The sequence below is a fragment of the Mytilus edulis genome, chromosome 3, assembly GCF_963676685.1.
Source record: "Mytilus edulis chromosome 3, xbMytEdul2.2, whole genome shotgun sequence".
Lineage (NCBI taxonomy): Eukaryota > Metazoa > Mollusca > Bivalvia > Mytilida > Mytilidae > Mytilus > Mytilus edulis.
The window spans coordinates 94,047,068-94,070,601 of NC_092346.1; the positions used below are offsets into that span (position 1 = coordinate 94,047,068).

The 23,534-nt window shown below is 31.3% G+C and overlaps 1 protein-coding gene and 1 pseudogene across 1 annotated transcript; one reads left to right on the forward strand and one right to left on the reverse strand.

Moving 5' to 3' along the window:
- Nucleotides 1-13,758: 13,758 nt before the first annotated feature.
- On the reverse strand, nucleotides 13,759-20,364 carry LOC139517810 (uncharacterized). The gene is made up of 3 exons (XM_071309255.1): nucleotides 20,007-20,364; nucleotides 18,906-19,038; nucleotides 13,759-14,247 (listed from the first exon to the last, which is right to left on the reverse strand). Exons 1-3 carry the CDS (start codon nucleotides 20,325-20,327, stop codon nucleotides 13,871-13,873), a joined length of 831 nt encoding a protein of 276 aa, XP_071165356.1. The 5' UTR covers nucleotides 20,328-20,364; the 3' UTR covers nucleotides 13,759-13,870.
- On the forward strand, nucleotides 14,857-18,786 carry LOC139518185 (uncharacterized; annotated as a pseudogene).
- Nucleotides 20,365-23,534: the final 3,170 nt, after the last annotated feature.

The window sequence follows — 23,534 nt, forward strand, 5'->3', positions numbered from 1 at the left end:
TTTTGTCTATTCGTTTGCTGTGTTCGAGGTTTTGAAATTTCGATTTGATAAAGGACTTTCTGTTAAGAAATTTCCATACATTTCGGTATTTTACTTTTTACAGGAATGACTGCCTTTATATAACGATTTTTGTGAAATGGTCAAATACTGAAGAAGAGAAAAGAAATCGTCAGCAGTACATGAAAAAAGAAATTAATTGTTGTCATCAATTATTCATTCTAGGTTACAATGTTTGAGAAAATCCATTGTTTAATATAACACCTTTGCAGACTCGTTAATGTCTTTTTCATTTCTAAGGACATACATCGACTATGCAAACAATATTCGTCGACTATTAGTTTTTACCAATAATTGAAAACGTTTGAAGAGTCTGATATATCTTTTTACTGAGTACGCCACTTTTTTTAGTCACGATATCAATGTTGGGCTTTAAAATATCAGAACATGGACTTTTAACTGATACAGAGAGTAATGCACCATGTAACGTAGGCTTTTTGTGATACTTTCATCAGAGACCAGCCAATCATATTGAGATTTACCATATTATCTAATAGAATATCATGGACTTTGGCATCGCATTTATTGAGTAGACACTCAATGTAGGTTTAAGGTTTTGTAATTGATTTTATAGCATAATCTTTCTTTACTCTTATTTTGTTTTCATTTTTAGCCATGGCGTTGTCAGTTTATTTTCGATTTATGATTTTGACTGTCCCTTTGGTATCTTTCGTCCCTCTTTTATAGGATTTAACTACCAGTATCTTGGCAAAATTATTTGTTACACAATAAAGGCACTCCCTGTAAAGAACGAGACTTAATATATCTGTATCTTTAACAAAATCAAAGGATAATAGCACCGTAGGTGATGGAGTTTACATGTATCATTTGTAGTTTCAAGTGTTCAGTCAACATATTTATTAACGCTCAACAGTGATATACAGTTGTTTTGTATTCTTTCTGATTTATACAGCCGACAATGCCCCGAAATTTAATATTCCGAATGGCATAACAAAAAGATATATAATAGATCATACACAGACTATGTAGTTTAATATGTATTGAAAACAGATTTGGGTCATTTGCTTGATATATATATATATATATATATATATATAGCATAGAATGAAATGAAGACGTGGATTTCGAATGCGAAATGTTAAATGACACGATTCTGCGGGCAAAGTTCTCGTCGTCGTTGTTAACATTTTCTAATGAGATTTATCGCAATGGCATTGTGTTTTTTTTTCATTTTTAGCCCACCTGTACTGAAAAGCTAAATGGAGTATTATCTCATTTGAATTGACGTCATTCGTCGTCATCTATATAACTTTTCAGCAATATTCCCCTCTTAAATTACTGTGCAAATTTTAACAAACTACGCCGCACTAATCATTTGGGTATCTTGTTTATAACAGTGTCCGATGATTTGAAAACAATAATCTTTCATGTAATTGCATTAAGCGCGGTCACCATTTTTAGCAGGTACCTTTGAAAACTATTTACACTAATGGGTCGATGACACTTCTGGTGAACGTTTCTTCCCTGAGGGTATCACCAGCCCAGTTGTCAACACTTCGGTGTTGACATGCATATCAATTATGTGGTCATTTTTATAAATTTCCTGTTTTCAAAAGTATGAATTTTTCGAAATACTACGGATTTTCTTATCCCATGCATAGATTACCTTAGTCGTATTTGGAACAACTTTTTGGAATGTTTTTTCCTCAATGCTTTTCAACTTTGGACTTGTTTGGCTTAATAACTCTTTTGATTTGAGCGTCATTGATGAGTCTAATGTAGACAAAACGCGCGTATGGCGTATCAATTTATAATCCTTCAGTGTAATTTTCAGTGGTTCTAAAATATTCTCTAGCTAAGTTTTGTCATCTCATATATATACATTAGCTACCAGTAGCTTCGAACGTGGTAATGTTTATATGCATCATTTGTCATTCTATTTTTTCAAGTGTTGAATAAAAAGATTTATAACATCCATCATTGCTATAAAATTGTCCTATATTGGCCTGGATTTATCAAGCCGACAATGCCTTGAAAAATCTATATGCCGAATATTACAACTAATACTGTATTAAACGTAGATTATGTAATTTAAATTTTGTAGAATTACACTGGGTCAATAGTCTGGACTACATATTACATAGAATGAGATCAGAGAGTGTGTTTTAAATCCATAATTTATAATAATCAGAATGCCTCATCCATTAACAATGGATGCATGCAATTAGATGGTCAAAGGTTATTTGAAAGATTAATCAGATTACCTCACAAATGTATACTTTTCTCGACCTTTTTATTTCTAATACACTAAGGTCCATATTATGGAAATCATTTATTTTTTGACCTAACTGATCATTTATGAACTTTGTTATATGTAAATAAGTTGAATTTCGAAAGTTGATTTATCTATAAAAAATCCCGGTTAGGAAAACAAAAACTGACATTTGTTGTTGAAAGGAGACAGTCGTGAGAAAGGATTTTTGTGATTAAACATGATCACTCTTTTTTTTTTGTTTACAACAATTTGTCTTTTTTTATCGATTTGAAACGAAAACAACTCCCACAAAAACCATATATATTAGTCACCACAAACAGAAATTCTAAAAAAAATTAGCACAAAACATTCGACACATCTTCAACTTATATGGTCCAAATCTGTCTTCCGTGTATTGGATACCAGAACGTCACCCAAATCTCACAGAAACGTTATTATGCAGGCTGGTCGTGATGTGTTACTAAATTCTTTTTTTTTTTATTATTATTGCTCGATGTTAACAATTACTCCACTGACACAGCTAAATCAGTGAAGGTCCCTGTTTCATTAGTACTAGAAGTTCAGGGATTCTTCAGGTAGATAAACTGCATATTGTTAGTCGTTTACAAAATATTATAAATATTACATCAATATATAAATAATGCTATTCTAATTATATTAAAGTATTTATATCATCTGGCGTTATTTTCGGAATTTCATAGTTCATCCGGGTTTGGGATGACTTCTATCAGTTTCGTAACATCTTGCTACAATTCATTCTACATTAAAGGTTACGTCGTAATATCTAGCTATGTAAATCAGATGTCATTGAATTTTTTTTAATTTCAAAGTCTTTATAAAAATCTTCAACCACAAATGTCATCAACAATATCAAAAGTTTCATTTTTAAAACTCTATCCTTCCTTTAAAATGACTAGCTACATATTGTCTACCAAAACATTATTCGCATATAAATGATATCTTTTAAAGCAACAAAACGTCAAATCACATTGATCAAAGCTACACATAAACTTGAGGCTATATTATAACAACACTTGATGAATGGCTATTTCAACTAGAAGTCGGTATTCAAATTTGATCATGTTGTGCACGCTGCTACTTGTCTTGGAATGTACCTTACTAAAGACTAATTGAAGAGATTACACGTGTACATAAAACATTCCGAATGACAGATAAGCAAGCATTATATTAGTTCTTTAGTTTTACATTCACCTGAATCGAGGATGTTCTGTCCTTCGTTGCATATGACATATCACAAATAACAGACATTGAGGATGAGATGGAAACAGAAAGATATATTTCTTATCTTGAAAAAGATGGATAATGGCAAGTTAAAACATAATAAAGGTCAATCAAAATACGTCAGTTCAAGAGAAACTGACACCGCCATGACAAAACGTGTACCCGTCGTTAGAGATCTTAGATTGTAATATCAAAACCTAGTGGCATCAATAGTTTGTCTTCTACAAAATATGCTGATAAGTTATTTCTAATGCTTTTAAAAACATCACGCAATAGCGGACAGGAAATTTACTAACCATAAGACATTTCCACGTTCGTGAATATTCGGTCATGTTGATATTTTAATCATTAAACTCAACCAAAGTTTTGAATTTAAACACGATTTAAGAACAAAGGATAGCCAATAAAACTGAGAATGAAAAAACTGGAGAATTTGTTAAAGAGGCAACAATCTGACCAAAGAACAGAACAGACTATAGGATCTGTTACAAACGTGACAATTACAGTCTGCTTGTCAACTTTCAAGTTCTGTACAGAAACATACACTTTACTCTATGCTATGAAGATTACTTCCATCACTTGATCTACCTGCGAGTATATGGTGTATTTCATAAATGTGTAAAATCGTTCAATTTACACACTAGACAAGTGTTCGGCAGTTTCAAGATCGAAGACAACTAATCTTGTTTAAGTGCCATGAGACATAGACTGTGGAAACGTCAACTTGTGCATAATGAGGAAAGAACAACTTCCTTAGTGTTTTTTTGTCTCTTTACTATTCTTGCGGAGATTTGCGTTAAAAGAACACCTTTGCTTGTTCCATATTGGGGTGTGTCAGTTTGAGTTAATATTTGCATGTCGAGTGATGAAGGTATAATAGTAAACGTTTTCCCTTGTCGATGCACTCATTATCGTTCAATTTAGAGATTTTATTGAGCTGAAGTTGATGTAAGATTCTGAATTATCGATATAATTCTATTGCCTCAGATTTCGTATAATTGCAGGTGCCAATTGCAAGTTATAGTCATACATATGGAACTACTATTGCTGCTGAAGTCACACTGTAAAATAAGATTTCAATATTGAAATATTTTTATTTTCCAAGCTCATGTTATTATGAACACAAAGTTATCATTTAGTTTAATAAATTGATATATATATCAAAAGTAGAAGAAACAAATAATTATAAACCCTGAAAATATTGATGACTAGACAAAGAACAGTCCATAAATGTGCAAGTATAAAAAAGAAGATGTGGTATGATTGCCAATGAGACAACTATCCACAAAAGACCAAAATGACACAGACATTAACAACTATAGGTCACCGTACGGCCTTCAACAATGAGCTAAGCCCATACCGCATAGTCAGCTATAATAGGGCAGATAAGACAATGTAAAACAATTCAAACGAGAAAACTAACGGCCTTATTTATGTAAATAAATGAACGAAAAACAAATATGTAACATATAAACAAACGACAACCAATGAATTACAGGCTCCTGACATTAGATAAAACACCGCGAACCAACTAAATATTCATTGCAAATGAACTGGAATGGTGGTTAGTCTTATTAACACCATCTTAAAATAATATATAATAAAACATTTTGCAATAGTACCAGTACACGAAATCAGTTAATAGCTATTATATGACTTTTGAATTTTAAAAGCTTTATTTTTGTTCGTGCATTTCATCTGTAAAGCCGACTTCGTATTAGATTTAGCAGAAATACAATGTATAGTTTAAACTAATGGTATTTTATAAGCTGAATAGATATAAGTCTTCGAAGATTTATACTATTTCTCCTCTTAATCCAATTGTATAGCAACATTATAGTGAGATATTATTGTAGAATTATTTAGATAAGTTGTAAAAGTATCTCTCATGTTTATCTCATGGTATATCTTCGAATAAGGGATGGTCGCCTTAGAAGCATGTTGTACATGTAGTTACATATTCTTAAATTAATCCTAAAATTTAGGCTGGCAATGAACACCCGTTTGATTTAAACTTCATATACAATTTTATTGTCTTAGACAGAAAAAAGTTGCACGCTATTGGTTAAATGTTATGAATTACAACAAAAAAACTTCATGACATATGTTATTCTCCTTATATATCACACATCACAAGATACTCGGTGGCCGTGTGGCGAATTTTTCAAACTGTATATTAACTGGTCAATTTTAAGGTTTGCATGTCTGGTGCGCTCGACTCCAATCCTGAATGACAATAATTATCATTTTACATACCTAAGGTCAGGGGGTCACTCCGGCTTTCTCCACAAATAAAAGTGAAAGCCACAAAATAGCACAATATTGCTGGAGTAGAGGCAAGTACCTATTCGTCAGGTAATCACTTCTTATCTATCAAGTCTTTCATGAATCTTACATAATTCCAAAGTATAAAAGAAGAGCAGAGATAAGTGTGGTTGAAATTAAACATGTCCTGTGATGTGTCGTAAATGGGGTTACTCAATTTATCAGGAAATGTACAAAGTTAAAGGAGTAGGTTCAGTAAGACCCTATTTTGGCCCCAAAGTATAGCAGTTTTGCAAAATTGTGAAAATGTAATCTTTTAGATATTTATTGGAAAGTAAAATGTTTCTGCTACACAAATATGGGCTGTTTTTGACAATACAATGCACATATATCGGGTACTATCATCATTAAGTCATGCTTAATTACTGAAATCTTCACAATTTAGCATATTAGTTAAATTTTAGACGGTTTCCGTCTTAAGTGATAGTGGCCGCATTCGTGTTCATTCATAATATTGAAATGCAAGTTGCATTTGATGATAATACATAATATATATAAAGGTTGAGGATGAACACGAATGCGGCCACCCTCATTTTTGACAAAAACCATCTGAAAAGTGAGGTTTTTTTGCATATTTGATAGATTTTTCATATTTAAGCTTGAATCGGAGGGTTTTTAATGACTTAATCAGTTAAAATCTGTCACATAAACTAACTGAATCAATTGAAATAGACACTTAAGGGTTTAAAAAGAGTCCAAAATCTTTCGTTAGATGAACCTGAACTTTGAGGCCAAAACCGGCCATTACCGGACCTTCTCCATTGTGTTCATTACTACTTCCATCGAATGTCAATAAAAGATATAGAACTGGATCTTCCTTATTTATACTTAAAACAAAAAGGACACAGAGTGTTAACAGCATGCTGCCTCATAGCCGCTAAAATGTCTTTTTAAATCACTCGCGTCTATTCTATAGTCATACTAGAGGCAACATAATTAAACTGATGTTACAATCTCATAAATCTAATTACAAGATACATATCAAAGTTTGTACATGAACTATACTAGATAATAGTAGCTACGTAACTTATTATGTTGCCTTGTATAGGCTTATTTAACATCATACTAGGAATTCTTTTAAACTAAGTTTTACTTTGTGCATTACTGTGTATTTTATTTATTCCACATTTAATAGATGTATAAGGGGTGGGTAAACATCTCAAATAATACAGTCGCATTGTTGTGCTAAGATAAGAGATGTTGGTCAATTTTGACAAATTCGGCAAGATTTCAACCAAATTTAGGACCAAGAAACATAGAGCGCAGGCGTGGACACACTTAATATTCAAATAAGACACGTAAATTTAAAAGGAATACTTTGTTATTAATTTTAGTCACTTTCAGTAATTATAAACATGCTTTTATATGGAACTTGTTTTCTCGAATTAACAAGAACGAGCGTATGAAAATTATGTCAAAGATGCAGCAATCTTCGAGTCCGATGTCATTATCGTCGTAAACATTATGGTTCGGTCTGCGGTTAACATTTTATTGAGATAATGAAGTTGTCAAACCTCTTGATGGTGACTATAGTTACACACACATGTCTTTGTCTAGCTTAAATGGATTTGTATGATACCTTGTGTGATTCAGAGATATTTTTTAAGCTAAAAATTGATCTTATTTTAAAACATTATAATACTGGAGATAGTCTATGATTAAATTTTTAAAGACCCGATGAAATCTTCATGGATTGCTATGAAACTGCGACAACAGCTAATCTTAAAGATCAAGAATAGACATCTGGACATCGAAGGCGAGTCACAGTACCCGTTAAAGAATACTTTTGTGTATTACATACTTTTAACTTGTATTCGTCGCTAATTGATATCAAAATTAGGAGGGGAAACATGTCGTTTAGATCTTAGTTTTCTTTTTATATATTTTTCAAATATAAGAAACTTTGACTTGATAAAGCCGATAGTTTCTATTGAAAAGACCACTTTCGAGTTTGTCATACATCGGGAAAAAACTCGTCAGCTATGCTTGACTTTATGACGTCATTTACTAAATTGATGGATCGCCTGTATACCTGCACTAGTTGCGTTCATCAAGCGCCGTCATTGTACATTGATTAACTAGAAGTAATGTTTGTTCAGTAGATACCTAATCACAATTCCCCGGTGACAGCAGTGCTGATAGTCATTTATGAGAATTCAATTTGCTGAATAATTCGTGCAATATAGCAGCATATTATAGTTTTAACATCAATTGCTCAACATAGGAACGGGTATGACGATGCCCCTAGACGCAAAAATGATGTTTACTAAGTTTTTGACGAAAAAGCATCGAACTCGAAAGTTGACTATTTAATAACCCTATGTTTGACATATTATTTATATATTTCAACCTTGCTAAACCACTTGTGTTTACCACTAGACTTATGTATATTTGTATAATCGAAAAGATAAATGGAATCAGTCAGTAAATTTGGTTATATTTACTAATACAGTTTTAATTTCTTTATTTAGTTCTTCTATTGTATCAAATGACTATCTCTTAAAATTGGTTACAATATTTTAAATTGATTTCGTTTATTATTGATAATAATACTAATGATGATGTAAGATTGGGAGCAACAATGACAATTTGGCAATTGTCCAGAAATTTATATTCATAAGCCTAAATGTAATGTTCTTATATAAGAAATAATAGAAAACAACATACAAAATGATTATTAGCGTAACTTGGCAGTTGTCTTACTACCAATACAAAAATTATTAATGAAGATTCCGTTATCGTTACATGGGAATGCCTTAAAACCTATGTGACCCTCGTCTTTTTATAATGCGTCTTATTCCAAGAATAAAAAAAACTGGTTAGTTCATAGCATGGATACGTTAATTGTCTCGTGGTCTGTAGTTACCCTCTGAAATAGATATGATGGTCTTGGTCTCATTTCATGACTCAATTGTTAATTTGGCTTCTAAGCACGTGACCACAACACGAATTTAATTTAAGCTTAATGTAATGCAACAAACAAGATAATAGCTTCCACCTGACCAAACACCATGCATCATAAAATTGCGAATGCAAAAGGGGAATGTGTCAAAGAGACAACAACCCGACAATAGAACAGACAACAGCAGAAGGAACATTTATATCGTATTGACTGAAGACGTAAATTCTTCTTGATTTAATGGAGTTCGCATCATACAGTCTTCTTACTCATTATTAAACCATAACCGATCAAGATGATTCTTCGCAATGTTAACTAAACCAAAACCAATCAATGTAGTTTTCTCACTATTTTCTTCGCCATAAGATATCTAGTTGGTTGTCACTCTTTATAAAACATAAGGTTTATTAAGTTGTATTCAGTAGAAGGTCCGAGTAAAATCATACATGTAAAATATCTACATAGAAATAAAGCAATTGGATTTGTCAGCAAGATGGAAAGAGCTCAGAGAGACAGGTTTATAGCTCTGACGTAGTTTGAAGAGTGCATAGAAGACAAACAAAAAAAGTTTGACACATTGAGCTTTTGATTTTTCCATTTGATACGAGACTTTCCGTTTTAAATTTTCCTCGGAGTGCAGTATTTTAGTGATATCAAGACAGAGTACTCTCATTTACTGAAAGGCTTGTCATAGCCAATAAAAACAAATACAAAAATCATGTATCAAGCAGTAACTGTCCACGTCCAATGGAAAAGTCGTCATCAACACCCTGAGAAAACTATAACCTAGTGCAATGCCAAAATATAGGTATTGACAGGACCGTGAATGAACATATACGTATAGCAAAGGATTTAGTTTAATCTATTGATAACAAAATCAATTGTTATACCCATAAAACAGTGTTAAATTGGTAACTAGTAAAAGGGAGAATTTCTCTAAAAAACCCGAATAATGTTCCTAGGCAAATTATAGAGAACACTAATCAATCTATTTTACTTTTTGTAAACCCGGTTTATTTTTTTGTTTAATTCTTAGGCATATAAGGTGTATGTTTAATCTTATTAAATTTCTGCATGCAATGTGTTCGATTTTAGTGTTTACTAGAAAGAATAGTATTATATCATTCTGTTTAACCTACAACTGATCATGATGTTCATGTTCGTTGACAATGAAAGGTCAGTTTACAAAACAAAAGACAAGATAGTTTATTCTGGTTTTGATGAGTAGTTCATGATCTATTATAAGACTGAATGTAACTTAAATGATCATTGATAATAATAAAATTAATAATATGTGGTAAAATGATTGTCAACTCTCCACAAGAGACAATGTGACAGAAATTAATATCTACGGGTCACCGTAAGACCTTAAACAATGAACAAATAATTATCACAGGTACCAGAATTATAATTTAATACGCCAGACTCATCAGTGACGCTCATATCAAAATATTTATAATGCCAAACAAGTACAAAGTTGAAGAGCATTGAGGATCCAAAATTTCAAAAAGTTGTGCCAAATACAGCTAAGGTAATCTATGCCTTGGATAAGAAAATCCTTAGTTTTTCGAAAATTTCAAGGTTTTGTATGTGGGAAATTTATAAAAATGACCATATTTTGATCTTGAGATCTTGTTAAAAAAATACCTAAAAATCTACCACTTATTGTTGAATGTTTTCAATTCAAGAATTTCTTATAAGTCCATTTAGGATGTACACTCCTGAGGAGCCAAACATTTCTTAAAATTCTGGGTTTTCACAGAGTTAAGTTTGATTATAATATTTTTAAAATTCATTATATTTTCCACATGTATCTAATATTTTGGAATTGATTTCAGAACGAGATTTCAACGAGACTGAAACTGCAGAAGAATACACCCTTAAATCAAACTGCTTTCCAGGTTAAACATTAAATCTAAAGAAAACTTAATGATTTATAAATGTGTCATATTTCTTATGTAACAAAAATGAATCAACATTTTAAAGACTGGACATATAACTTTAACTTCCCGTTTACTTATCTCGGTTTTTGTGTCCTTTTTATTCATCATTGAAAAATCTAACAAAATCACAGTTTTAGGGTTACTCTCTTACAATATCTATAATCTCGTTCAAACATGTTAAAAAATAGGGACGCTATTTTAGAAATAAAGTGTTACTATGTTGGGAAGACATAAAATCGCCCTCATTGTGAAATAGAAAACTGGCCGTAACTAATCTGGTTTTGTACTTTTTAATTGACATACATCTTATTCTAGTTATAACCATTATTTCCATTATTTGGGTGAAAGATTCAGCCTAAATCAGAATGTTTTCCTTACGACGTGTAATTAAATATATGATATATATTTATATTTAGAGTAATATCATCGTTAATTACGATAGCTTATCACACCGTTTTATCTATCATATTTGGTATAAATAATTGGAATAAAATGTTCCGTGAGGAAGTTTTAACTTACTTCTTTTGAAGTTTTTTTTTATACAAGGGATTGCAATGATTAAAATTAATTAAGGACGTAGTAGCTGACGTAAGAGAGAAACATCCGTGAGATTATTAGAGTTCTGAAAAAAAATAGTAGTGGGCATACATTTTAGAAACAGGAACAACATGATAAGAAAAACAAGCCTAGTAATATCGCATCAACTGTACGTGTATTTGTCTATCTTGTAGATATTATCTGTCTACCATTAACCTCATTTCGATGGTCTATTGGTCAATGTTAAGTGTTACTGCTGACATTAAAAAAGAAAATGAGGTATGATTGCCAATGAGACAACTTTTCACAGGGGACCAAATGACAGAAATTAACAACTATAGGTCACCGTACGACCTTCAACAATGAGCAAACCCCAATACCACATAGTCAACTATAGAAGGCCCCGAAATGACAAATGTTAAACAAGTCAAATGCGAAATACACGGCCTAATTTATGTACAAAAAATAAACGAAAAGCAAATATGTTACACATCAACAAACGGCATCCACTAAAGTTGGTTTATTAAATACTATAAGCGATATGTCAAGTATATTTGATAATTTTAAAGTTTATATGTCTCTCTGGCAGGGTTTTTCTGACATTGGCCTCATAATCATCTTTTATTGGTCAATATAAAGTTTTAAGGTTTGGTCTGTTTTAAGTAAACTATAATCAATAGGTCAACTTTATTCTGTGTGTGGAATGAATGTAACCTTGTGTACGTGTGATTCCGGCTTGGTTTTTCCGACCTTGACCTCATTTCTTCAAATGTGTTTATGTTTATGTGATATACATCCTGTTTGTCTTATTTATTTTTGTTTATTGTTAATATTAATCTGGCCATAATTTTTCTCGTTTGATTTCTTTACGTCATTTTTGAGTATTTTATATAGATTCTATTACAGTATCATGGGTTTTTGCTTATTGTTATAGTCTTATGATTGCTAATTTCTACATCACTTGTGTTTTGGTGGAGTGTTGTTTCGATCATTGGTATTTTTAATGTTTCAATTTTGATAAAGAAATAAGTAAAACATAAATACAAGGGTATACAAATTGAAAACATTTTAAAACTAATGCTCCCGAATAACATCTCTTTATCCACCCACCTCAGGATCGCCAAAACGCCAAATAGATAAAAACAAAACAAAAGCTGGGTGCAAAAATATCAAGCCTTGCAAGACTCACCCTATTACGGCTATTTATAAAAATATAAAGAAGAATAAGACGCAGAATACACAATATTCTCGTTACCTTCACCATACTACAATCGATCATTGTGTTATTGATCTATGATAGTTTTGATAATTCTTGTCTTTCATCTTTGCTAATGTGCTTTGTCTTTATGCCCTTTTGTGTTTATTTGATACATATGGCGTGGCACTGTACTTACACATCCCGTCATTGTGTAATTGTGCTATTATACATTTTTGTATTCTTGTTTTTAGGTTTACTAATGTGCTTTGTCTATATGCCTTTTGTGCTTTTTTGTTAAATATTTTTTTTTTTTTTTTTTTATAGTGAATAACATTATAACACAATGTTGACTGCTGTACCCCTATTTTTGAAATTTTTACCTGTTACGACTGTTCATCTTGGTCATGATCATGATGATCTGTTCCACTTCGACTTTTTACATTGAATGTTCCTTCTCTCTGTTAAAGAAAAATTTCTGGACTATCCGTGTATTTAACACGTTTGACTTATTTGTTCCAGTTGTACGATATTAGCTCTTTATTCACACCATGGACAATCCTCCAATTTCTTTTAAGATGAAGAACTATGCGGTAAGGGGTTTGTTCATTGTTGAAGGCCGTATGGTGACATATAGCTGTTGATTTTTGTGTCATTTTGGTCTCTTGTGGAGAGTAGTCTCATTGGCAATCATACCACATCTACTTTTTTCATAATCATTGAAAGCTATGTTCATTTGTTATGCTCATTATTGTCTAGTATTTCCTGAAATTGTATCATTCATATTTCTATTTTCCATCTGTTTTTCTATTACAATGCAGGTCATTTTCTGCCTCATTAACTAAGACAAGGACGGTTTACTAAGACCAGCTAGAGTATTTTGTCTGACAAAGTATAAGTTGGTCATGTATGATTCAATTATAAAGTCACCTTGATAACCTTGATCGATTTCTGAAGATAATGTTTATTTTTACACCTTATTGCATATGAATTATGTTTAAGTTAATCATGTTAATATACACTCATGTATTTGTAAAGTATCTATAGAAAGATCTTCCTGTTTGTACTATAATTTATTTTTTTCTCGATTGTCTTTCGGGTAAAATACCTTGAATGAGGTTTTTAATTCCCTTTCTTGGAAAAAGCTTTAGAATTTGGAGGAAGTCTCGAAGAAAATCAAATATTCCTTATATAAATTAAACCATACAGTTTCCTCATGTTAGAACAACAAAACAATGGCCGAGAATGATGCTTCTAAAGTATGAATTAAGCCAAAAGATTCATAAAAAGTGTGCTATATGAACACCAAAATAAGAGCGTTGTAAAATATCAAAAGCAGGATAGATTTTTTTTTATTGTAAACAAATGAATTGATAAAAATGAAACTATCTCACCATAAAACAACAACGTTAAATATCTTACTTCTAATCTGATACTTAATGATCAACAGAAGCTCTAAAAACTCCAATTATATTTGACTTTTTTGAGTTATAAACGTAAGAACTGTCTGATACATGCATACTTATTAAATCGTTCTTCTTCAATTTAATTGGAAGGAAGATTCTACTAGTACTATACATTCCTCTTCTTTGGGGAATATGAATTGTTCTTTCTGAGATGATAATAGTTAAGTTTTCAGACTTTAGCTGTACATAATGAAGGACCTCTGAATCCATTGTCGACATTTTATACCATGTTAACTGTAGACACGCGTATAAGAAGTAAATGCCTTCTTTTGGAATAACTACTCCGGTTGTAACGTTATTGCCTTGTGCTCGTAATAACGTGTTTGTTGTCTTTTGAGTATTAGGATCTGAAATAGGAAAAATATAATCAACATTATTAAGCCGAAAATATAAATATTTTTAAATACAATGTATGGCTTCAATCATTTACATTCTTATGTATAACATATGTGACCCGCCATGACATTTCCATGCTTATGGAGGTAAACGTCATAATGCGAAAACGTCGATGTAAAGTTACGTAACGTAATCGGGGCACCTGTTATTGAATGTCTGATTTGTGTCATAAACTAAAATTGACTTTTTTCTTATCTTTAGGAACTTAAATATAATTTCGAATATGTAAACGGCAGATTTTTTTACGAACAATATTTAATCATCATGGCAGGATAAAATAGAATTTATAATTCCCGTGTACAGATTTGCGACATAATTAATTTACGCAACTTATTACTTTAAGATTTGATGTTTACAACTTTGATCTGCATCATTGAAAGGGCCTTTGGTTGGTATCTATAAATTACAGTAGCATTGCAGATAAATCGTAAAAATAAAATAGTAGAGAAGGACTATAAAATACGTAAATTAATTTCCTGTCCCGTATTAGTTTTGAGCTCTAGGTTTTCATCAAGGGGGATTACTCACGTTAAACTATTTTTAGACAACAAACGAAATGTAAACTCGAAAGACAAAATATATTTTGTACATACTTTAAAGATGAAAAGGAATTTACTAGTAAGGCAAATTAATGGAGGGTAAAACGATATAATAATATGGCAAGTCAAAGTAGTGTTTTCTCTAACGCAAGTACTATACCGCTGGATTTGATTGATGAACAAGATGAAGATTTCGTCAACAAAATTGAAGAAGTCGATAGAATTTTTTTTGGGAATGTAGAAATAAATGAATTCAATGAATATGACTTTAACACAAACAATGATGATGACACAGATAATGACGAGTCTGATAAAGAAAATACAGAGACTTGTCAGATAGCTTTCAGTGATTTAGACATAAATGAATCTGTCAAAGAAAAACAATTTCTCGAAAACACTTGCAAATGTGAAAAACTACACAATAAAGTACCATGCAGCACTATTGTTAACCATGAAGTATTGTCTGAATATAGATATAGTTGTTTGGAAATGGACAAAAATGAGCTTGACATGATAATAAAAGTTCAACTGTTTGCACACAGAAACAATGACTCAAATGTTGATGCCAAAAAACATAAAAGCAAAGAAAGAGAAAGAATAAATCAGCAGTATTATTTTAATGGCCACCAGATATGCAGAAAGACTTTTTTATTTGCACATGCAATTGGAAAATCTCAGCTAGATTCTATATCCAAATCATTGGAAAAAGAAGGTTTAAAACCCAGGACTCATGGAAACACTGGTAAAACCCCTAAGCATGCTTTGGCCATAACTGATATCCAGAGAGTGAAGCATTTTATTCAGGAATATGGTGTAAAATTTGGAGTCCCCTTGCCTGGTCGTTTGCCAAATCACAAAGACTTAAAGGTGACTTTACTGCCTTCAGATAAAACTAAAGCTGACATACATCAAATATATCAAGAAGCTGCATCTTCACTTAACTACAGGGCAATAAGTTTATCTGAGTTTAAGAAGTTGTGGTTAGAGCAGTGTCCACAAATAGTCCTCATGAAACCAGCAACAGATTTATGTTCAGCTTGTCAAAGCTTTACTGTCAGTTTAAGTAACACAGGAAATATGACAGAAGAAGAAAAGACAATTTTGTTACAAAACTATGGTGGTCATGTTGAAAAGGCTAAGAAACAGAGAGACTATTACAGAGATCAATGCCAAGAAAGCAAGGAGAATTATACTCAGTTACCAGACAATCAAAGAAACAGAGGTAAGTACATTAAAGTTATATATAGTAATTGGTAAAAAGCATACATTTACATTTTTACAAGTACAAATGTACATGCATGTAAATTTACATTGTGAGGATTATAATGTCATGAATGAACAAATCCTAATTGTGAACAACATGTTATAGTAGTCATGCTTATATTTGATTAAAGTGTAATATGATATGAGCATGTACAAATGTATATATACACATACATATCTGCATACAAGCATATTACATTTGTTTATACAGTAATACATGTGTATATATACAATTTATTTGAAAATAGTAGATGTGGTATGATTGTCAATGAACAGACCTGTACAAAATGTACATTGAATAAACAGGTTCTGTATTTTCATGTCAATAAATAATTTTGTGTAAAATGTTCAATTTCATTCACATACATGTACATGCATGCTTAACATGTTTATAATTTGTACCTTACATGTACATTTGTGTATTACAAATGCATGTTATTATTTAAGGCACATTCAAGTTTTGAGTTGTATCTGTGAACATTTTTCAAAGTATTAATAATTTGAGACTAATTTGGTGATGCATGCATGTATCAGCCAGTTGATGCATTATAAACTATGGCAAATACCACATTTGCATTCCCTGTTGAATTGCATTCATAAACAAAAACACACAAAAAACTTATAAATTTTTTAATAATTAAAGCTGTATACATGTATATTATTTGTGGTTTATTGTACATTATTTTTCATTATTTTGATTGTTACACATTATGTTTCAGGTCAACCACCACTTTCATTTGAAGGAAGCATGCATTACAGCTTTGATTATGCACAGCAAATACACTATCCACACTATGCACAACAAGTGGGTCCATTGTTTTTCAAAACTCCAAGGAAATGTCAATGTTTTGGTATCTGTGCAGAAGGTTCAGGTAAATATTATGCTACAATTTTGTTTTTATATTCCTTAGTGAATAAATGTTAGTACAATGCAGTCAGCAGATGTTAAAAATATAGACATACATGTACTGTATGTGTTGTTTGCACTTTTATAAGACATGCATCTTATGTTTTTAACATTACTTTGGTTGAACAGTAATTTTTGTACAGTTACTATAGTTTGTTAGTTTGATCTTTTTTTGTTTATATAATTTAAGTGTGAGACAACTCTTCACAAGAGACCAAATGACACAGAAATTAACATGGTGTAAACATAATTATGGCATTCATTCATTGACCTTTTAGGATCACAGATATTTTACCTTGTTGATGAAAGTGAAGAGACTGGAAAGGGTGCAAATAGTGTAATTAGCATGCTACACCACCATTTTTAATATAAGTCATATGGGGAAACAACAGTCAAACTTCACATGGACAACTGTACAGGGCAGAACAAGAATAACTTTGTAATTTGGTATGTTTTATTTCTGTCATAAATATTAAGTGAAAATTTGCAATAAATCTTCATGTTGGTATAAACATGTAATTTTACATGCAAGTACCATATGTGAATGAAAATAGGCTTCTGTAAAATATTAGTGTATTTCCTTTTCCTTTTTATGATTCACCACTGAAACTTAAATTATTTAACTGTACATCTTCAACCAGGATACCAGATAGGATGAATACACAATGAAATTATTCAAATAAATGTCTGTGATTGATTCAAATAAATGAGATTTAATATTTTGTTAGTTTTAATATACAAAAAAACTAGATGTTTGTATTGTTATGTAAGTTAAGACTTCATTTGATCATTAACATTACTGTTATTAAGAATATATTATTTTTCAAGGTATGGTATGTGGAGGGTATTGACAGGCAGACACAACAGTGTGGAATTTAGTTGTATGGAAGCTGGGCATACCAAATTTCATCCAGACTGGCATTTTGGATTATGGAAGGTATTCAAAATTATTATACATTTACGTGTATGTGTCAAGAACTATAATAAAAAAAACATTTTAAAGAAAGTATTGAAGTAATGCATTAATTTCATCACTTTATACTTCATCAACAAGAACTATTATGGTTTCATATTTATCCCACTTGATTCAAGTGACTTGGATATTCATGGTTGTTTTAAGAACTTACATTGACTTTTAATTTAACATGGCATATCAAACATTAGGTCCTTTGCATCACATAGAACATTTGTCTTAAACAAAGAAGATTAAAACTAGGGAATGGTCAAACTTGGTCTAACTTGTAAGAACATGTTTTGCAAGTTGCCATCTTATTGTTCTCTGGTACAATTCTGGCAAACAAAACTTGATATTTAATTTACATTTTGTTCTTTTTAAGGTGAAATGGAGACATTATTCAGCAGAAACCTTACTGGAAATAGCCAAATCTGTTACAGATTCCTCAAGGAATAACCATAATATAGCACAACTTTTTGATGATGAAGATTGCCCTGTTAAATTTTTCGACTGGAAATTATATTTACAGCAATTTTTTAAACAGTTGCCAGCACTAACAACATATCATCACTTTCGGATGATGAAGGAATCACCAGGAGTAGTTTTTGTTAGGGAGTATTGTGACAATGATGAAAAACAGTTTCGGTTGTTAAAAAATAGAGTTGTAATTAACCCATTATCTGAACCAACGGAATTGCCAAAAAAGGGACTTGGATCCTCAATGCTCTTCAACCTTGTACTTGTTTGGCATTATAAATATTTTGATGTGAGCGTCACTGATGAGTCTTATGTAGACGAAACGCGCGTCTGGCGTACGAAATTATAATCCTGGTACCTTTGATAACTATTTGACTATTGTGAAATCTGTTTTCGTTTCTATTTCTGACTGTCTGATCGTATTTTTCATATGTGAAAGCATTAAGCAGCCAACTATCATTTACAAACCTGTGTTAGGTGCTGAGTATTCCCCTTTAATCAGCAAGGAAACTGTTAGGTTCTTTAGTCTTTCTTTACCAGTATACAAATTGGTATGGTTGGCTGTTTTGTTTTTTGTAAAGAGGACATGTTGACCTGAAATCTGTTTGCAAGTTATTTAATTTTTCATGAACAGATTCTTTAATTATTTAAAAAGAAACCGTATATGTAAAATGTAACCACACACCTGAATGTCAGTCTAAAAATAAGCTCATTCTGGTATAATTTTTAGAGGTTCAATCTTTTTCTTGGTGTAAATCATTTTACTGTGATACAAATTTACACATTAAAGATTATTGAAAATAGATAACATTACTTTTTTTATAATATACGAAAATATGATAATCTCAAATAGATGTATTTTATTTATTTGATAAACGATTATTGATTTTGTACATCTATTATTAACAAAACGTGATTGGCATAAAGTACAGTAACGACATATGTCAAAGATAACGAATTCCGAAATAAAGGATTTTAAAAAGATCAATATATCCTACTAAGAGGGGATACTAACGAAAAATTACTGACGAGAAAAAAAAAATTAAATTTCTTGAGCCAACAAGCGAAGGAATTTGCTTCCCATGAATAAAAAAAAAAACAAAAAAAAAAAAAAACGAATGTCAAAAGGAATGGTAAATTGAGATTTCCCATTCAATTACATGTGATCACTTTAAAAACGTGACAAACAATTGCAGTTAAAACAAAACACAAATAGCTTAGCGTCTCCGTGCGCGGTTATTAGATACCATGGATAACATACTCGTGCAAGTATATGACGGAGTTGAAACATAAAGATATTCTTTAGATGAAGGAAAAACACAAATATAACACACTAGCTACCAACCAATTAATATCTAGCATATTTATTTATGATTATTACTTTTCATGAATCGTTTTATTATTGATGTGAATATTTTTTTTCTCGAGAGAGTACTTTGGTTTTTTATATGTTGTACAAATCCGACTTAAATCACTTTTATTTGTCCATCTATAGTATAAGGTGTAATTACACTAAAAATATGTAATCACAATGAAGGACAGGCACTTATGATACTAACAGGCACTTACCATCATAATGAAAATAATAACAGCTTCTGTTGTAGAAACCATACTGTATGGAACTTTCCTCTGTCTGTTCTGTACAGCGTCGATGTCATTAATAGCATGGGACGACATAAATATGTGGTATGCATCCTGTGTTTTTTCTAGTTTTATGTTTTGTACTTTGTGACGTTGAATGGTTGAGATAGTGGCACATACAGCGATCACTATACAGCAAAATACGACACAGTTAATTATTATTCCAATTCTATAATGGCAATGTGGACGATATTGTTTTGGAATATGTATTTTTTCTTCTGTTTCATTAAAGCCAGAATTCATACTCATTTGGAGTGAGACAGTAATTTATATTATAAAACAAATGGGCGATATCGAAACATGGTGGAATTTCCCATTATATAAATATCGCCAGCTCATATTCAGTTAATATAACTTCCTGGGTGTTTTCTTTTTTGCAGTGTAAATATCCTTTTTAAATAGTTTCATCAGGATTATATACTTCAATATGTCTTATTTTATTTTAAGAAGTGTTTAAAGGAAGTTAAAACTAAGATTAATCATATTTTTCGTGACATTGTTTCTAATCGGAGTAATTTAATGCTATCATTTGACATACATATCCGTGCGCAAGTGTATTATTAAACGGATGAGTTGAAACAATTAATTAAAAAACTAATCATAGATACAAAAGAAAGTTAAAAAGGCCATATGAAGTACGTACGACCTTGAAGAGCATTGAGAACCAAAAATTCCAAAATTTGTTGCCAAACACAGTTAAGGTAATCTATTCTTGAAGAAGAAACGCCTGATTATTTCAAAATTTCAAAAAAGTTTTGTAAACAATTAATTTTTAAATGTGACCATATCAATGATAACTCATGTCAACACAGAAGTGCTGACTACCTGGCTGGCGATACCCTCGGATATGAGTAAAAATTCCACCAGCAGGTGTATCGACCCAGTGGTTGTAAATAAACTCATCATATATACCAAGATTAAAATTTTGTATTAGCGCAAGACGCGCGTTTCGTTCCTTAAAAGGCTTATCAGTGACGATCGAAATCAAAAAAGTAAAAAAGCCTAAATATAGTACGAAGTTCAATAGCACTGAGGACTAAAAGTTTTGCCGAATACATCTAGGGTAATCTATGTGTTTGTTATACATTTTCGAACCATATAATTAGGTCTTTCCACTTTTCCGTGGAAAGACCTATTGCTTTTCTTCTGATTATTATTATTTTTTTTTTCTTCCGCCAAATTTTTTTCCTTCGCTGTTTTTTTGTTTCGCAAGATGTCGCTTAGATATTTGGAATATGATATCGAACAGTTTATGCGCTTTTGAACCTGACCCTGTGAAACCAAATACTTTCCTATATAAGAGTTATCTCCCCGTACACTGTTTTTCTTGTTATCGCTTAATCTTCGCAACGGTATAAGAAACCGACAAATTTATTTTACCAAATTGCTCGTTATCTCCTCAGGATGATTTGATTAATTTTGACCGAAGCTATCCGGATACTCCCTATGAGAGTTATTTCCCCTTTTATATTTGATATAAGTGATATGCATTTTTAACTGGAAAACTTTAAGTGGTAGAGGCCTAGGGTCTTTTGATTTGAGGTCCTTGGTCCTAAAAAATGAAAATGAGGTCAAGGTCAAAGATCAAGGTCATGATTAAAATTTTGATTTTGGCTTGTTATCTCTTATTTTCAGAAATCATATAAGATATCAACAAAATATTTTCACACAATTGTTAGTTACGACATGTCGTAACACATTAATTTTAGTCGAAAAGGGTACGTAGACATTTGACGCGAGTTTTCCCCCTTTTTATATCTAATATCATACGTATGGTAATATAACTCATTAACAATATACAGTAGAGGACTAGAGTCTTTTGATTTGAGGTCCTTGGTTTATGACCTTGAAATTGAGCTCAAGGTCATATGATAATTAAACGTTCTAGATTTTGACCTTTGCTTTTACCTCATATGTACACATGATAAAGCCATGGGACTTTTTGCATTCAGTTGTAAGCAATGTGACCTTAAAAAACACAACCGGAAGTGACCTTTTGTAAACCGGAAGTAGCTATTTTTTGTACTAAATCAATGTAAAAGTATATGGAACCATATATTTTTGGAATCAGTGTCAAGTAAACTATCAAACAATACCGGAAGTAAACTTTTTAAACCGGAAGTAAAAGATTATCTCCCTTTTCTGTATATTTTTTTTATAGAAACCATATATTTTTGGAATAAGCGTTGAATAAGCTTTCATTTGACGCTAAAATTGACATTTAAAACCAAATTTTAATATTTTCATATATAAAAAGGTCTAAACTGGTGGAAAGACCATCAATGGTTCTCTGAACAATTGGTTTTTAATTATAATAGATGTTGTTTTTTTCTCATTTGCATATATAAACATCATGAAAAACTGTTTGGTTGGGTCCATGTCGTTAAGTGTATGGTTTCCTACGTTGTGTTTTGTGTATTTTTGTTGTCTGTTTGTCTTTTTCTTTTTAAGCCATGGCGTTGTTTGTTTATTTGAGATTGAAAGCCTTTATTTTACTCATACCACTATTATGTGTCAAAGAGAATTCCATGAAGTTGTTTAATGACTTCATATTTGTAAAAATGTATAGACGAAAGATACAAAAATGTATAGATGAAAGAAAAATGTCAACACATGTCGATAAACAAAAACCGATAAGACGTTTTATTTTTTGGCATATAAGTTTTGAATATCTGCTTGGAATCGTCTTCCTGCTTAATTAATTTATCTTTCTACCTTCAGTCCATAGACTTGCCTACCCATTTTGAATTCACCTTGGTGCTCGCTACCTTTGTAATTATATTTCATTTCCTAACAATTTTGTATCAAACTATATCAAATTGTAAGTTTTTTAATCAATTGATAAATAAAGCATGTTTTTTTTATTTGTTTTCATGTTGACTTGTATTGATAAATGAACTCTAAATTGTGATAGATGTCATAAAACAATGTATGAGGCCAATGATTATTTACAATTTCTATAAACATGTTTAAAAAAAGTCAATTGGAAAAAACGTAATAAATTATAATTGTCGAATATATGTGTTGCATTTTATCACAAAAAGACAACAGGTCAAAGCATTTTATAATACTATATAAAGAATAAAATCTACATCACAACATTCAATAAAAAGGACACTAAAACGGCCTTCTTTTGTGTTTCAGCTAGTACCATTTTCATTTTGTCTGGTCTTTTAACGTTCAAAATGGATCTAATTGCCAAACTGTACAGGTCTATCTATTCTCTTTCTTTAATAAATCAACTTTAACATTAAGTAAAAACATTAAATAAGTGGGAAAACGATCAATGTCTGCGTCATTATTTATAACTGGACGTGCTGTTCTTTTTGCCACTTTGATACAAATTATTCATCCAGACTGTTGACATACAAACTATTAAAAATACCTTTCTCTGTCTCGTTTTCTTTTTTAATGTTTTATACATGAATACAAAAGTACAGAATGCATAAAACAACG

What these genes read in the sequence shown, in the direction of transcription:
- LOC139517810 (XM_071309255.1), bottom strand. Translation starts at nt 20,327, where the DNA reads ATGAGTATGAATTCTGGCTTTAATGAAACAGAAGAAAAAATACATATT. An exon ending in TTATTATTTTCATTATGATG is followed by an intron (nt 19,039 to 20,006) that starts GTAAGTGCCTGT and finishes ACTTGCAAACAG; the next exon opens with ATTTCAGGTCAACATGTCCT. An exon ending in ATACTCAGCACCTAACACAG is followed by an intron (nt 14,248 to 18,905) that starts GTTTGTAAATGA and finishes TTCCTATTTCAG; the next exon opens with ATCCTAATACTCAAAAGACA.